The sequence below is a fragment of the Oxyura jamaicensis genome, chromosome 3 (genome assembly GCF_011077185.1).
Source record: "Oxyura jamaicensis isolate SHBP4307 breed ruddy duck chromosome 3, BPBGC_Ojam_1.0, whole genome shotgun sequence".
NCBI lineage: Eukaryota > Metazoa > Chordata > Aves > Anseriformes > Anatidae > Oxyura > Oxyura jamaicensis.
This window is the reverse complement of record NC_048895.1, coordinates 7,236,971-7,254,547: the sequence shown is the minus strand read 5'-3', so window position 1 is coordinate 7,254,547 and position 17,577 is coordinate 7,236,971. Positions and strand designations below refer to the sequence as shown.

The 17,577-nt window shown below is 41.8% G+C and overlaps 1 protein-coding gene across 2 annotated transcripts in view; it reads right to left on the bottom strand.

The window, feature by feature from the left end:
* ISM1 (isthmin 1) overlaps positions 1-17,577 on the bottom strand; it is a 41,241-nt gene that overhangs the window by 6,805 nt on the left and 16,859 nt on the right. The window contains exons 2-3 of one of the 2 annotated variants that reach the window (XM_035322592.1): positions 11,407-11,643; positions 2,776-3,043 (exon numbers count right to left, since the gene is read on the bottom strand). In XM_035322592.1, coding sequence (XP_035178483.1) covers positions 2,776-3,043; positions 11,407-11,643 — 505 coding nt within the window. The remainder of the gene's footprint in view (positions 1-2,775; positions 3,044-11,406; positions 11,644-17,577) is intronic. The other variant, XM_035322593.1, reaches the window with a different exon arrangement.

Sequence of the window (17,577 nt, the reverse complement as noted above, 5' to 3'; positions counted from 1 at the left end):
TGGGGAAATGCATGCAGCATTATTTGAAAAAATATTTCCTTTCTCTTTTGACCTTTTGGCAGCTGAGAATCCTCAGCTGCAAAGCTGGGTCATGAACTAACAGTACACATTTATTCACATCATTTCCCTGCATATAGGAATATGTTTTCTGACCACGAACTAATCAGGCACAGGATAAATTAAGTTTTCTTTTTCTTCGCTTCAAAACACACAGCAATAGCACAACAATGCTTACTTAATTAATTTTTAGGACAGAATGAATGTTGGACTGTGGGAGGCTGACGGTCATGTGTGAAAATTGCCAATTTTGTTCATCAGTCCCTTAAACAGGGAACAGATATTCAGGAATACTGCCATGAATATAAGGGTCTGCATATTCATCTTGCACCCATCAAAACATACAATTTGTAGTGATTCATCCAAATTATTAAATAACATTGAATCTGATTCTTTACTAGGACAAGCCTTCTAATAAGGAAACATGACTTCATTCTCTTCTGGTGGACAGCCAAGACAAACAATACCAAGTCTGCACTGCTGAGGCTCGGTGGCAATGTGAGTATCTAAACACCTTAGAGCTAGAGCTGTTTGTTTGCTAATGGCTGCACATCCCACCTTGCAAAGGGCACCAGATGCAGCCCACGGACCAATCCTGGTTCACTTTTATTCCCATCAGCCTCCTGACTTTCAGCCTCCCCAGCTGAGGTTTGTCTCTCTCCATAGCTATAGGCCGACCACGTATGCACAGGCATGATAATGGGACAGATCCCTGCCTGCACAGCCCCCCGTGCTACACGCAGTTCCTGCTCCCCCCTCACTGCCATGCTGTCTGTGGGCTTCCTGAGCTGGTTAGTAGAACATGTAACTTGATTTGTACCATATGTAATGACTGACAACAACTCTGTGGGGTGCTATTAAACATTTATTGCTGGGAGTATGGGAAGGTTATATATCTTACTCATAGCGAGCTGCCTAGATGCGAGTTCCTCGTGGCAGGGACCTTACGTGTTTCTCCTCCTTTTCTTACACCGCTGCCAATTGCTATGTCAGCACACTTGGATCAGGTGTCCACTGCTCAGGTGTGGGTGGAATTATGGCCCCTGCAGTACAATGGGTGTGCAAAGAGACGTGATTTTGGGCTTTGCCAACAGGAGGGCACTGCAGCGGTCTGAAGAGGCATACGACCTCAGAAAAATGTGATCTGCCCTCCCTTACTAGCCCTGCTCTTCTTTCCAGCCCTTTCTTTCCTGACTGAATCTCTTTTCCATGTGGCTGGCGAGGAAGAACGAGAATGAGCAGGTGTGATGCTTGTCAAAGAGCCCAGCCTGGGAGGACAGGGTGGGCAGGCAGAGCACTGGGGGGTGCTTTTTGGCAGGGGCAAGGTGAGGGCAAAAGGCAGGTAAAACGTGTGAACAGTCTGCTGGCTGGAACTAGCCATCAAAGCCCCATGCAGACAGGATCTGTTGCTGCATCCTCCTGGCAAAGCCAATGGCATGCAACATTTTACACTAGTCATAAGGCCAGGAGTCTCTTTCAATTAGTAGGGTGCACTGGTGTATGTCAGTGAACTCGAGGATAATTTTCAGGCCTGCCTACACAGTGTTTATACTGCACCATGAAACACACAGTATCTAATATTAAATATACAGAGTTGGATTTGCTGCTGGATCTCAACCTGCTCTACCTATTTTTATATTTGTAAGTCTTACTGTTTTAATTCTACCACAATTATTTGTGAAAGAAATTTTGTTTTGCCTAAATGAATAACTACCTAATACATGAATTCTTGGCAACAAAGTGTGCCCATGACTAAATGCAGGTGCAAAAAGAAGGGATAGACTTCAATCTTCTGGCCACAAAATTTAATACATATGTATACATTTAAATACAACATTCCATAGAAAGGCCATCTCTAATGTTAAGGCTCTAGGTCTTAAGCAGGGAAAAATAAGACTGAAACAATGTAAGACAGCCACTCTGCAATATCTAGGTGATGCAACACAAGTGCCAGGGTAAAAATACTGTGGCTTTGAAACCCTGCTCTAACTAATTTTATTTATTTATTTATTTATTTGCATAAAAAACAAAAACTGAGAGGCTGTAAGCTACCTGTGGCTCCTGGGGTAGGCATATTAATTCACCTCCCTTGAGTCTTTCCCTGCGGATAGCTACACCCCAATGGGGCAGTGAATAAATGTATCTCCTCTCTGTTTCTAGTTTCTGCAACCGTTTCATGCAACAAGCTGAAAACAATTGTTTTCGCCATGACACATCTGGAAGAGAATTACACACGCAAATACACAATGTTCCTGCTGCATATGCCACTCCCCACACATGCACCAGCATAATTCTTCTTATTTGTGTATCCACCAAACACTACCATGTTTTAGATCTTGCTTATTTATCCAATAATTACATTTTAGTTCCCAAACCACTGCATGATTCTAAATTTGCACTTATCCTTACTCTAAAAATAAATACGAAACCTTGTTTCCTTTGCTTTTAAAAAAAGTACACTTAGGACTAAAAAAAGGTCCTCTTATGGGATAACTGGTATGATTTTCAAGATTATAGACTTACTAGTGGAATGTAGCTACCACAGTACAGCTTGTGCATCTGCACAGATTTGTATTTAAAAGCTGATGAACAAAAGCCACATGTTGAAAAATTCTATTTTGTTTGGCCTGCTTTCAGCAATGCCTCACCATTTTCATTTCCCCCAAACTCATTTTACAATCCCAAGATGCCCATAAGAGGCCTGGAACGCAAACTTACCATACTCTGGCTGCTCCTTGGACTCAAACGTTCGGTGACTGGGTGCATGACTATCCCACCCACCGAGAGGGTTTAGGAAGTTGCTGTCCTCAGTAGTGCTGTCGTACTTGTAGTCCTGGTCACCACTGCTCATGCGAGTCAAGGTGGAGGACCTCTGCCACCAGTTTCTCCAGTCGGGTGATGGGACTGGCCAGCTAGGCTTGCTGCTCTCTTTCTGCAGGTCCTTGTCTGTCTCAGTGTCGGGGCCATCCACCACTTCAATGGTAACCTGGGGGATTCAAAACAGACCGGAGTGTCCACCAGCATCGCCCCTAGTCACTGGGAAACCCTCTACATGGCAAAGGCAAATGAGATGCTGCCTTGCAAAGGGGCTGCGTAATACTGTAGGGTTAGCTTTTTGTAAACCATATGTGGATTACTGAGCCCAGAGATATGCGGAGGCTGAGTGCTTCCTTCTGCTACCTCTGCTGAATCAGACCTTGGAACAAAGGCTAGGAAAAATACCATGCAAAATAATAACCCATGCTGTGCCTAAAACCTTTGCAGCAGAACTTTCTGCCTTATGGGGAAAAGATGTTTAAACCTGGACATATATGACCAGGAGAAAGAAAATGAAATCTGTTACTCTAAATATGCTGGGGCTGAATTTTAGGCAAGTATGAAGCACACCAGCGTGCAGAGCCTGCTCTGAAGGCTGGGACTGACTCGGCACAGGGCTAAATAAATCCATGGGTCTGCAGGTGGAAGACAGAGCCCAGGGTCTCGGCGGGGCCAAGGTGTTTGCATCTGCCTTGCCCTCTAGTGGCAGCTCAGCCATCCCCTCACGCTGCCCACCTTGCAGCACCCACGCTTCCATCACACCACAGCACGGGATGTCACCGCCGCGTGAAACCACTGTCTGCGACAGTGACAGCCAGCAGCTCTTTCAGCCAGTGCCATATAAATCACTTGCCGCTGAGCCAGCTGAAGTGGGTCCTCCTTCTGTGCTTTGGCGTGAAGTCATATACAGTCCATTTACATTTTCTGCAGAACCCAGAGGTGAGATTCAAAGTTTTCTGCCCAGTTCTCTCACACACATCATGAATATAAATATAATTCTGCATAGGGAGAGTCCCTGATGACTTGTGCTGAACGTGTAATTATGAAACCCTTGGATAAATATTCTGCATTCATATCGGTGGCTATTTAGGTAGAAACAGGAACTAGCCATCAGAATCCTTGGCTCTACGCAACCGTGCAAGTACAGCATGACCACAGATAAATCATGAAATGCTCTGATGCTTCATGTTGGTGTCCTTCTGTGATTACATTGGACTGGCTAAACAACCATGATACAGAAGTGAGTATTAGATATACCCATAGTGTTTAATATGTACAAAGGTGCTCTTCCTGATTTATAAACTTACAAAACAGTCCTTCAAGACATTACTCCAGGAAAATTGTGTTCCTTTTTGGAGAAAGGACACTTTGCATGTGTTTCGTGCTTTGCTTTTGGCCATACACAGAGACATTGAAATAAAACAACTTTGAGGCTACTATGAAGCTCACTGGGAGAAAGAGCAAGAGCGAGGGAAAGTGCAGTTGTCAGCCTAATATCATCTTTACACAAGAGATATGTTACTCCCAGACTAACTGGGGAATCAGAATGATTACTTCATTAACCTCAGTTTCTACAGACCAAGAATTAAAATGTATTTCATAAGTTTGAAAACAACGGGGTTAGTTCAGGGATTCAAAACTGTTGCATCGACCCAAGCAAAACAGAGTTTTCACAATAAGTGAAAATAAATGATGTTACTGAGTGGGTAACACTGTGCACCACTGGCCAGTCAGAAGGCTTTAGTACTGACCATGTGAAAATCAGTATGACTCTAGTACTTTGGTAGCAAGTATTTTTAAGACCGCATTAACTTTGTAAGCAATGTCTCAGCAAAGTGGGGAAAAACAAAAACAAAAACAAAAAAACCCGCTCATAAAAAAGGCACGGAGCACTTGACAATCATTCCATTTCCTTTGGTAAACTGTAAGTCAGGGTAAAGTCCCATTATTTCAGCCAGGTACAATGAGAAGAAACAAAGGTATTCAATTTAAAATACTTATTCAATATGCTGATTCAGTTTAAGCAAAAGAAGGTTTGCAGAACCTTTTGCATTGAGGTTTATTATTATTATTATTATTATTTTAATTAGCCTATTTAAAAATGAACATGAGAAAAGTGAAATCCAGTGTGGCAGTCTGACAAGCACCAGTATTCCTCCCTCCCCTTTTTTAAATGTTGATTACAAAATTTTTTGTTTGTGGCTTTAAAACTGTAGAGTACAAGAAATTCTACAAAGAGTCCTGGGATTGCCTGAACTGCAACTCTTGAAAAGTTAAAAAAGACAACTTCAGTTGACTCCAGTTCTGTTCATTTTCAGGGACTCATCTATGCTCTGCCCAGCCCCATTTAACTCTAAGGCACCTTCTGACGGCTGTGAGGAGATCGGTAAGTAGTCATGCCTCCATGTAATAGTAGTAATAGTAGTAATGCCACCAGTAATGCCTTCGTGATATGGCCCAAGAGTTAAGGTGGTGGTGTGAGAAGTGGCTGCTTCTTCAGGCAAGCAATTGCTTCCCTATCCCAATGTAAAATCTGAAAAATTAGCATTCACTGAACTCTTCCTGGTACTTAAGCGTTAGCCTTAACAGCATTAGCCCATGACTATGCATATACATACACATGGTACACAAATATGTATCTTGTTTGATCAGTTTCTATTCTGGGGATTGTTTATAAAAAGGAAAAAAAGAAAACAGATCGAGAACTATAGTCATGAAAAAGGAGCAGTTAAGACAGGTCTAGAAAAGCTTTCGTGCTGGGTAACTATTCCAACAAAAATATGTTATCTCAAAAATTAAAAAATAGATCTTGTTTAGTATTTCTATCACAGAGACTGCTTTTAAAGAATTCATTTTCCCTGTTTTCTTCTTCCAGTGATTATCAAAACTGCAAAGATGATTATTTTTTGTCAAACTTCCCAAAATGTCTGTGGTAACATGGTTCTTTTATAAATCCACAGTCATCTCCAGAAGTATTCAAGCCTAAAATGAAGCCATTTCTTTTATGGTTGTTTGAGCTATAAATAAGGATGTTCCTCTAAAAGTTGTTAAAAACAATTGGCATAGGTACATTAAAACAACAGATTTGCAATGAATTTCTAATGAAATAAGTGTATCAAGCACAGATGTCTTGAGACACCAACATCCATTTTTCTCCTGGCCAAAAATATACAGAAGATAAATATTATCCCGTCCTGCTGGAGTGCACAAAAAGTTCTATGTGCTTTGTCCTGTTTACTGAGACAATGTTTCTGAATTCACTTTAATGGTGTAAACATTGCCCTAAGCAACTGGAAGATTATGTTACAGGAAGAACTACACTTGCAGTGTTGTGCAAGCTGTGGAGTCTACCACATGGCTATCCTCCGTTTCCTTTGTGAAACTGATGCAAACTGTCAGTGCAGAACCTGCCATTCTGCAAGGTGGGTGTGCAAGTCAGCAGTGTGGTGTAATAGCAGAACAGAAATTAGTTAATTATAAGGCATTGAAACGATAAATTTAGGTTTACACCACGTAACAATTCAGCTAAAATGGTATCAGCAGTGATACCGCGTTACTCCTGGTTATGTCATGACACTTTCTGGACTAGTTGGAAGGAAAGTGAAGGACCTTGAAATTTGCTGGCATTTAAGAATACAACATGACTCAAAATGTAACATTTGTGTTATATGTTCTCACTCTTAGTTGCACTTTCTGATGGGCTTAACTGAATCCCACAATTCAAACTCTGGTCCCAAGCCCAGCTCTGAGTTTTGCACTCTGTGACGAGCCCCTGTTTCACCATGACACGCGGAGGTAACAGCTCTGTATTGAAAGCTATTTAAGCGTGGCCCTCTGGCACCCTGTTCTGCCAAGACTAACCCCTCCAGCTCACCATGGGGACTAGTTAGTTCCTGGTGTGGCTACACTGTGCTCTGGTGCTGCAGCAAGCTTGGCGAAGCAGACAGACTGGCCAGGCAGATGGTCTTTGGAGCAGCGAGTTCTCCCCAGTACAGACCCAGCCCGAGCAACAAGAAAATGAACATGCACTTTCAGCTTTTCTACATCTTAGTTTGATGACAGGGACAATTGTGCTGCTACTATCTCAAAGAATTAAGCCTTAGAAGCATTACAAGAACAGAGTGCTGCCTACTGGAGCCCTCCAATTCTTACTGGGCTAGATTAGGGATGAGAAGTGCTGTTCAGAGCTGAGTATTACAGATACTGCTGAGCCTTTTTGTGACAATACTGACAGGGCATTGCTTTCCAGTGCAGTGAAGCCAGCAGCTTCAAATGACAAATATAAAGGTTATCTTAAAGACACATCTAATAAAATAAAATTAATTAATTTAATTAAATTAATCTAATTAAAACTACATGTGATACGTGGAGGTGAGGGGAATGGGTACTGATGAACCTGGAAAAGAGTTACTTTGAAGTCTGCGGTTATTTTTTAAAGCAGATCTTACAGCCTTTGCTCTTCTGTATTCCATATCTTCCTAGTGGTTCTGTGTGGAGCTTTTAAAATCTTTCTTTAAGAGAAAGTAGAAACTGAGTAGATATCAAACAGAACAAATAAAGCTAACAACGCAGCACTAGTGTAGTATGACTGGTGAATATGGCTCACAGGCCTCATGCAACATGTCACCAAGCAGGCAGCGTTAACTTTTTCTGCCTTAAAATCACTCCTATCAGTTATTATCAATGCCACAATTCACAGTGAGGATACTAATCAAAACAGGTTTAATCATATCCTCTTCTAGTTCAGTTTCCAGGCCACATCAACACATTTTTTAGGCCAGGAATATTACCTAACTCTGTTTCTACTTGGAATCCATCTTGTCAATCATCACTGCTAGAACTCACCCAGTTGTATTTCACGTATACTGATTGTGAAATTTGGTCAAGATTCAAGTTCTCCAAAATGGATCAATATCAACAAAAAGCTTTCACTTGATAAACAATAGGGAGTTTTCCATTTTCTTCTCATTTGTCAAGGTGCCCAGCACTGCTAGGAAAGCAGCAAAGCAGTGGGACAACAGAGAGCAGCGCTCGACCTAAACAAGCCTGAGAAACCAGGAGTGAAAAGCGAAGAGGGGAGTCATGGGAAAAAGTTCAACTGCATGACAAGGCATCAGCTTCCAAACAGAGGAATGGCCAGGAACGTGGAAGACACAGGGCTCAGGGTCTCAAAGGAGAGCTGAGAGGTTGTAGAAGGCTGGTTGGAAGAGATGAGAAAAAAACATCAGAAATGGAAAATAAGCAGGTTCCTATACATCCCCCACATGGATTTATTGTGTTACTTAGAACAAGTAAGAACAAGTCTGTCCTCTCTGAACAACCCTGCATTTACAAGGTCTTCATAGCATCCCTCAGCTAGTTTATGCCAGATGAGTGCAAACCTACACAAAAGGGGTATTCCTCGTGTGAGGAAATCCAGAGAAAAGGTGTGATCAGTTTCCATAATCATCTTCTCTTGCTGAAGCCTTCCATGCATTGACAGAATAGTTGAAATGACAGAAAAAGAAAATCAAATACCTCAAACCAAACAGCCCTCCTTTGCACAACAGCAGCCCTTGCAGTTACTCTCAAACAACCAGTGTAAAAGTACTGCTAAAGCATAAAACTCTCCATGAAACAATGCAAGATTTAACAAGGCTGGAGCACCATAGAATGACCAGTGTCATCCTGGTCTTGCATGGATAGAGTCAAACAGTATTTGCATTACTGCAGCTCTGATTATCACTCCTGAGGTTTTTGTAGAAGACAGTCCACTATACTTATATTTGGTTATCACCTGATAAACACAGTAGTAGCCTAGGGACATGTTAATTTTCTGAATTCCCGTGATTGTGTTCTGATATCCACCACTTCCTCCCTGAAAGAGAACACAGCTAGGGCATGATACAGCAATTACCTTCTTGCAGGAAACCGGAGAAGGAATGGTCATAAAGAAAACTCACCAGAGTATCTTTTCAACTTGCTTTCTTGGGCTGATTTTTTACATCTGTTTATTAGGTTTTTAAAATTTCCAGGTACAATTTCCCTTTAAAATGTTATTTTTGGTCTACACAGACTTGTAGTAGTAAAGAGCAAAGAGGATGTGGGGTCCGTGAGAGGTAAATGTGGCCATTGTACTAGATTAACACACAGTTGTTTTTTTTCTCCTTTTCAACCAAATCCTGGGACACAAAGTATTCATTTGCTACAGTACCATGGACTTCACAGCACTGCGATACTGTGTAATATTAGGGTCACCTTTTTCCTGATTCCTGTCATAAAGAGGCAAGAGGCTGGCTCGATGTCTCACAGCCAGCCCCCTGCTGCTGTTTCACCAGCTGCCTCTAATGGTTTTTCCACTTACTGCTTGCTATGTCCACTCACATGTTCCTGTCCTCTTCTAACTGCAAGCAGGAGCCTGGTCTGGCAGTGAGCTGACACCTTCTAGGTTGGTGGCTGTCCTCTGGAGCAGACAGTGCCCCTCTTCCCAAGAAGCCACACAAATTGTCTCTAGACGGCACATAGCACGTGGAGGGCTGGATACAAAGCCAGCAGGGATGTCAAACCATGTTAGCTGGAGCAGAAACTGAGTTTGTATCCTCTTGCTTACCCAGCAGTGATCATTCAAAATGCAACCATGCTGTATATTACGATGCAAGTACATAATAGATCTCCATAGATGTTTGGTTCATGATTGTGAAATCACATCCTGTGTATCACTGTCCTATGAAGGCTATTCAGTTAACACCCTCAGAACTGCAACTTACAGAGCCCAAAGCCATTGTGAAAAAGAAAAATGAGTATTGATTCTGCTTTCACTTGCCAAACAGATGATGAGAAATTTGCAAGTCAACAAGTGTCATTATTTCCATTCAGATAAGTAAAGTATTGGTTAATGAGCAAGAATTCACTATACATCTTATTTTTCCCCAAAAGAGCAGATCACCTTTTACAACCTTCAAGCAAAGAAATAAACTTTAATTGACTTTCTTATGAATGTATGGCAGTTTTGTCTCTGTAATGCCTGAACTGCTGTAGGACAGTCAACCGGGAACTTCAGGAAGCCCTGTAAATCCCTACATATGCACCAGAGTAAGCAGACTAAAGAAGAACGTAAGGAGTCTATTTCTGAAAGAGCTGATCCTTGTGCGTAAGAGCTCTGTTATTAATGTTGCCCAATGTTTTCCAATTTACAGGACTAGGCTTTCTAGTTCTCAGAGTCCAGCAAAACTGCTGACTTAGTTGGCTGACACATTTCCAGCATCAGGTGGTGGAAAAAGAGTTCATAGCAGAAGCAGTTACTGTAAAGACAAGCCAGGGAAATGTTTCCATCCTCCACTCATTTATCTATTCCCTAGGTCTAAACGTTAAATGCTGTCACGAATCAGAGAAGGATTTTGTTTCCTCCTGTCCTCCTCCGTGGTTTACATACTGTTCAAATGGCGATGTTACACTATTCACCGCCTGCCACAACCTGGGGCCCCTACAGCTTCCCCACCTTCCCTTCCTAAGGCCTTCTGGAAGGCTTCTCCCAGCGTGCGGGATGCATACAGGCACCACATGTTGAACATGTTTACTACCTTGGCCTGTCGAGTGTTGGACCTGCACTTGATCCAAAGCTGTTAGACTTCTTAACGTTGCAAGCCATCTATGAAGTAATGGAGCGTTGACTTGAGACAGCTTGTTCTCTCACGAATAGATCTTTTATATCTTTATGTATGTACTTCTTAGACATATCAAAAGGATGGTAATTTTGTGGGCTGGGGGACTATAAGAAGCCAGGAATTTATTTAACCAGAATACTAGTTCTATTAGTGTATTGTTTTTATAAGCACATCTTAGGCAGAACAACATTTCAATTTATTGTTTTGGTTAAAAAAGACTGCTTATTAATGCCAATTTTGCTTTAAGGCTCTGAATTAAAACCAAATCACTCATTTTTTCCTCTTTCTAATCCTTGAAGTTTTAAGATGCAAGTGGCTTGCAAGAGGCCATTCCAAGCCCAAGAATAGTTTGAGGGATAACATACAACAAAGTTTCTTTGCAGACAACTTTTTTTTTTTTTTTTTTTTTTTATTCCAGGCAGCTGCTGCAGAAATTAAGTCTTAGTTTCATCCAGAGGACCATATTTTAAGATGAAAGTTAAAGACGTACTTTCTTAAAACCTTTGGGAATGGTTGTATTTTATAACAGCGTGCTAAAAGAGAATTTTTTCATAAACAAATTTTACAATGGAGAGTTGAAAACAGAATTTAAAATACCCATTTAATATCAAAGATAATATATTCCAAAATGCAAAAGCAAAGATGGCTTTAATATCATAATTAGGTCTATATTGATATCTACATTCTGCAATCAACAATATCCAAAGAGAAATTCAGAAAAAAAACACTGAAATCTGGGCATTCAGACAGAGAGTACATATAATCTCTCTTGGGTAGAGAGGCAGGGAACTGACTGCAAGACATGGAAGCCAGGTTGAAAGGTCACTTGGTTCAGTAAAATGATCTTGTGTAGCTTCATAAAACATCACATGCTAACAAAAAATTGTACCTGAATGTTGGGATTCTGCCCATTGATATCTGCTTTTGACAGGTCAGGGAAGTTTGGGAGATCCAGGAGGAAAGATCTGGGTCCATCTCTTTGTAAGGACGTGTGCCCGTTTTCCTGCCTGAATCGCTGCTTAGGGAATGGCCGGTGGGCAGCCTGGAGATCAGGGTATTCTCTTCTGTCCTCGGGGTTCAGGGTAAAGCTGTCTTCAGGAGAATGGTCATCTGCAGTAAGTGTGTTCTGGGAAAAAAAAGCAACGCACTATAACAACAACTGAGGTGCAGTCCTGCCAGTACCCCCATCCACAGCTTCCTGCTTATGATGGCTGCAGACTGCAGGTAGAAATCCTTAGAGCATCCAGACCCACCACTACTTTCTTAAACATATGAGATTTACTATGTATTTTTTTTCTATGGTGTCATGAGTTTGGCACCAGATTCTCACTGAAATATACTCAGTTACACTGGTGCAAATCCGTAACCGTCTGACACAAGATAAAACTGAGTCAGACTTGGGTGCTTGGTGCTTTCAGGTTCCTGGAACGATCCAGCTTTCCAGTGACACCTGCACTTTGACACAAACGTTTAATTAAAGCAAATCTGGAAACATGAAGATCTGAAGCAATCCCTGTGAAATGAAGTTGTATCAGATTAAACACATCCCTAAAATGATGGAAGGATATCTTTGCCACTAAGCATTTCAGTTTGGTTTGTTCCAGAGTGGAGCAAAAACGCTGCTAAGTTCTCGCTGAAATTTATGGTATTAAAAGATCCTACTGTGTTGAGCTGGCAGCTTCTCTCTCAGTTTGCAGCAACTTCCATCTAGTTGTCTGTCTTCCTCACCCAATTTCTCTGGTCTTGAACATCTGAACCTTCCTTCCTCTGGGATCTCATTTTCATGTTTGCCTAATGGTGGGATTGAATTTCACCGAGTTGTGGGTCAGCGGTTAATGCTTTTGTTATTGCTGTGCGTACTTTTGGGTTTTGTAGTTTATTACAGCAGGCTGCCTTCGAACCAGTAGCACTGCTGCCACTGCCTTTGACCTCACCAAGGAGATACATTTAGTATCAAAACACTCTCTCCCTGGGTTAGGACTGGCCTGGGGACTCGGAAAAAAAAAAAGGCAGACAAGTGAAAAAAAAAAAAAAAGAAAAAAAAAAGAAATGCATAGGGCAGATTCAACACAGGTTTTGCTTTTGACTCAGCTGAAAAAATTTAGGTTTGAGGTCTTAGTATGACTGCCTGGGGAGCTTTTATTTTCAGTTCATAAAGATACAGCAAGCATGGATAGGGTAAATGTTAAAGACCTATCTTTTAAAACAAGCACAATTAAAGTGGAATGGCCACATGTGGTTCTGGCTCTTCTGAAGCATATTTTTGCCAGCATATCTGGTTAAACACAATCTTCATTCAGCTCACCTGGCTCAAATTAAGCTAGCATACCTTTTGTTAAGGTCTCAGATACACAGCAGTTCCAGTGCCTTTTCTTTTATTTTGTGTTTATTTGCTCAGACTGTTCTAAATTGACCTTTGAAGAGATTTTACAGTGTAATCTGTGCACATTACAGGAAGATATTCAGGGAGTTAAATAAATCAAGGTTTAAGAGTTAATCCGGGACTAAGCGAAATCTCAAGCAAAAGCTAAGGTGTTTCTCTTCTCCCCCTCTCACTGCACTGCATTTGTAGAGAAGACCAAAAATCAGATTTTGCAGCATTAATGTGTTCTTGGTGTTTTCATGATGAGAATAGTTACGCTCTGAGCGTACCAAAAGGCTACTAAACATCGCATGCAGTGGTAGAAGTCTTTGTGCTCCTAACTGTGTTGTTTGAAGGCCAAAACAGCAATGCTGCCTTTTGCTACAGACCAGGCAAGACTTTGGGATGCCTTTGGTGGGCCATCCATTAACACACACCTTACTTAATGTGAAAAGAAAATCCCATGGCTGAAAGCTCTAGGAAATAAAACTGAGGGCCACTTAGCTCACTTTAGGGTTCTTACCTACATGTTTGTGCTTTAACTTAACACTTATCAAACCAAATTTAACTTCAGACTTCTTGGTGCATGAGGATTAAATGGCTTCTCAGCTATGCCTGACCACCAACAAGGAGTAATTGCACCGTTATTAAATCACTTCAGACAGGAACCAAAAAAGTGGTGTTTTAAACTACTTTTTTTTTTTTTTTTCTTTTTTCCCCTGGGATATCATGCACATAATCTTGCCTTTATTAAAAATAAAGTGAGATTTTATTAAAAAATAATAAAATTCTCACATACGATTCCATGCTTTTGCTATTTGCTTGCACATTCAGGAGCATCTTGATTCTCTGCATGAACGTACCGTACAGCTAGAGTGCTGGCCACGGGCTTTAGAGCCCTATGTTTAATTCCCTGATAAGACTTGCTGTGTGATCTCGGCAGGTCACGGTCTGTCTGTGCCTTGGTGGGGATAACAGCACTTCCCTTCCTCACTGTGATGTTTGTGGGGAGCTCAGCAACTACAATAATACGGGCTATATAAAAAAGTTTTTAATAGTGTCAAACAGATGGAATATCACATGGAGTTGGTTAGAAAATTGTCATGGCGAAGTAATGACATCAGGCTGATCGGGCCTACTACCAAGCTGCTTGGGGCAGGGACTGTCATTAATTACAGCCTGACTGAGCTGGGGATGCTGAACATCAGAAAGGAAAACCGAGGGGACACCAAAACTGCCCCTTGCCAAGGGCTGCTGCGGTGAGGAAGGAGATGGACCTCTGCATCTTCAGGGTGGACAGGAGCAGGAGGCGCTGGTTCAACATCAGTAACACGTTTCTAATGGCAGTGACCGTGAAAAACAACTTCAGAATTTAGAGTTGGAAGGGACCTACAAAGATCATTGCGTCCAGCTGCCTGACCACTTCAGGGCTAACCAAAAGTCAAAGCGTATTATTTAGGGCATTGTCCAAATGCCTCTTAAACACTGACAGGCTTGGGCATCAACCACCTCTTTAGGAAGCCTGTCCCAGTGTCTGACCACCCTCACGGCAAAGAAATTGTTGCTAGCGCCCAGCCTGACCCTCCCCGACACAGCTTTGTGCTGCCACCACACGTCCTGTCATCGCCTACCAGCAAGGGACCGGAGCAGCCCTCTGCATGTCACCTCCTCGGGCAGCTGTAGAGAGCCATGAGGTCACCCTGCCGCCACTTTTTCTCCAACCCAGACACAGCTCGAGAGCAGACTGTGCTGGGGAGAACGTGGAGCCCGTCTGTAATTACATTACTAGAAATGCTTATTTCTGGTAAGAAGGTAACAGAGGCTGCCATCAATAAAGGTGAGTGTGCACTGCACCTGACTAGCAGAAGATGGGCTCGCTGTGTACGGCACTAACTCAGACGAAGGATCCTCCAAGGCCAGCCCAGCAGGGAAAAGTGTGTCCATACTGCAGTGCCAGCATGCCTTCTGAAGAAAGCAAGCAGTGTTTGTGTTCCAACGTTAACAGCTGAAAACCTGGGGAGGGCTATCCTTCTCTTCTTATTTCTAAGTTATTTCACAGACTTTTATTTCACGCTATTTATTTCTGGGTGTACACAATTTGTATTTCCGATTGCTTTTGGGAAAGCGGGGTTGCTTCCCTTGCTTCAGAAGCAGTATCACTTCATTCTGAACTACTGACTCAGTTTCTTTGAAGTTATAACATTTCTAAATCAGGCACATCATTGGTTTCTTGCTCAAATGATGCATCTGCTCTAAATATTTTAAGATAAATCACTTTTTTCCCTTCATTTAACAGGATTATTCATAACTTTTAAACTTTCCATTAGGATGACTTTAAGGGGTTACTCATAATTGCTGTCAGCCACAATTCTGCCGTCCCTGTGGGATCAGATATTTATGGAAGTCCCCAGTATGAAAACAGCTTAGGATTTCTGAGCATTCTAAGTGTGGACAGTATATAAGGGCAGGAACACATTATTCATAGCCGTGTGACAAGGCACTGAAATAAACCCTATAGAGAGAATCTGTCATGCTGTTTGTGTTACACACACCCTGCCATAGTCATCACTGAAAAAGGGGCGGCAATCATTAGCTGCCCCTTGTCTGCTGGGTTTAGGCTCTGTGAGGAACTGTCAAATGGGGAGCACAGTTAAAATACATTAGAAAAGAGAACACAGAGATAAAATGTGCTATCTATCATCTCCTTCATGGCAGAAGCTGTACAGGGTGGAGTGTGACAGATGAGTTGGGCCGTGCAAGAAAAAATAAAGCAGACCCTGAGCATCGTTATCCCATCTCTGCCATGGACTGATATGAGACTTGATGAAGTCACTCCAATTTGGTTTAAAATCCCACATATCGATGTAATTGTGTCTACCTATAAACCAGGAAAGAATAACAATTCACAGGGCTTTTGTGAGGATAACTTTAGAAGCTGGTGATCCCAGTGGGACTTACACCATGGCATGGTTTAAGGCAGCAAGATACAACTCTGCATGCAGGTAAAATTTCCTACCTGATACTGCAGTTTAAGTTTTCAATAATTAAATGGGTATTTTAGCTCTGTCCACTGCTGCCTTATTGTTTCTACCTCTATCATGTTAGACATGAGCTGCAGGGAAGTGCACTGTTTCTCTTTCCCAGAGATAACTAAACAGAATTTGGAACTTCTAAAAATATGCTACTAGGGTAAAAGGGAAGTCCCCTGCATTTTTAGCAAGTGAGGAATCCATCTCCTTCCTCTCCCCTTTATTTTAATCCCATATCTAGTTCTGGAAAAACAACCAAGACAGGGAATAGGTGAGGAATGGCTGGACCTACAGAAAACCTTCTGTAGGAGCTGCTCTTTATCTTTCATAGTTCTTACTCACCTTCTTTCACTTGCTCCCCACTTCCCAAGCTAAGGACACATTTGCAAGCATTGCTAATTATGGAGCTGAAAGAATTTGGGAAAACTGATGCAGCTTATAACCCTAACAACTCCCAGACAGAAAGGGAATCTATTACCAAATCCCTGCTACACTGCCTTTTTTTTTTTTTTTAATTATTATTTTTTATTTCTTGTATACTCCTTTGAAATATCTTGTAAAATGATCTTGACAAGAGGTCTTGAATTGAAACCCAACAGTCTGTCAATGTCAATGCACTTTCATGATGCACCTGTACAGCATCTTCAACCACCAGCAATGAGGAACGTTTCTTTATTAGGAAACTTCACAGACGCTATAAAAGATTATATTGCTATCAGAGACAAAATGAGGCCTGGGGCCTTCACAGAAAATCATTATAGCCATTAGGGCTGTTTTCATTTCCCACCTGCCTAAACAGATTGTTTTGATTTTGAAGGCTGTCGTGTGTTTCCAGGTTAGTGCCAAATGATCACTTTAAAATTAACCCATCTGGGGAGGCTGAGTAATGCACTGGGATACCGCAGGAGAATTTCACCTCCGCAGATCCAAGATCTGTAGTGAACTTGGGTGATCTAACGCCTGGGTTTTATTTATTTACTTTTTATATCGTGAGTGTAAGCAGCACATGACCTAGCACAAAGACGTATGAGGACAGTGTTGGGTAAGCAGACAGTGCAGCTAACAGCTGAAAAGCATTATCAGAGATACACAGAGGAAAATTTATTTTATGATTAATGCCACGTATAGTCCAGGCAGTCAGGAGACCCACGTTCTCTTCTTAGCTCTGTTGTGGCTTTCTTATAAAACAGGCAGCTCTCTTAGGCTGATACTTAATTTCTGTGGTGGCGCTGAGCCTCGCAGCTCCCCTTCGCTCCAAGGAGTGACTGACAGCTCCCACCTCCAGAAGTCACACCAGAGGTGTGGCTCATCAACCACCCAGCTTCTGAAACACTCCCATTTTTCTTAAAGCATGCTTGTCCCTCATGTTCACAACTGTCAGTGAGGTGAAAGACTTATCTTTGGCAAGCCACATAAATTAATTGATGCAGTAATTAATAGCCCATTTTAGATAATCGCTGTTCATAAATCATTTTAAATGGACTATTCTGGCATGCAAGTACACAATCGTTCTCACAAAGTGGCTGCAAAACCTGTCATCTGTTTTAAGCATTGTGCATACAGAAGATGAATTGCTGATAGCTGCTAAAAAGAAAGGCCTGTTTAGCGTGGTCTATTTTTTAATATTTCAATTCAGTCTAGAAAAATTAGTAAAATGACATCGTATCCC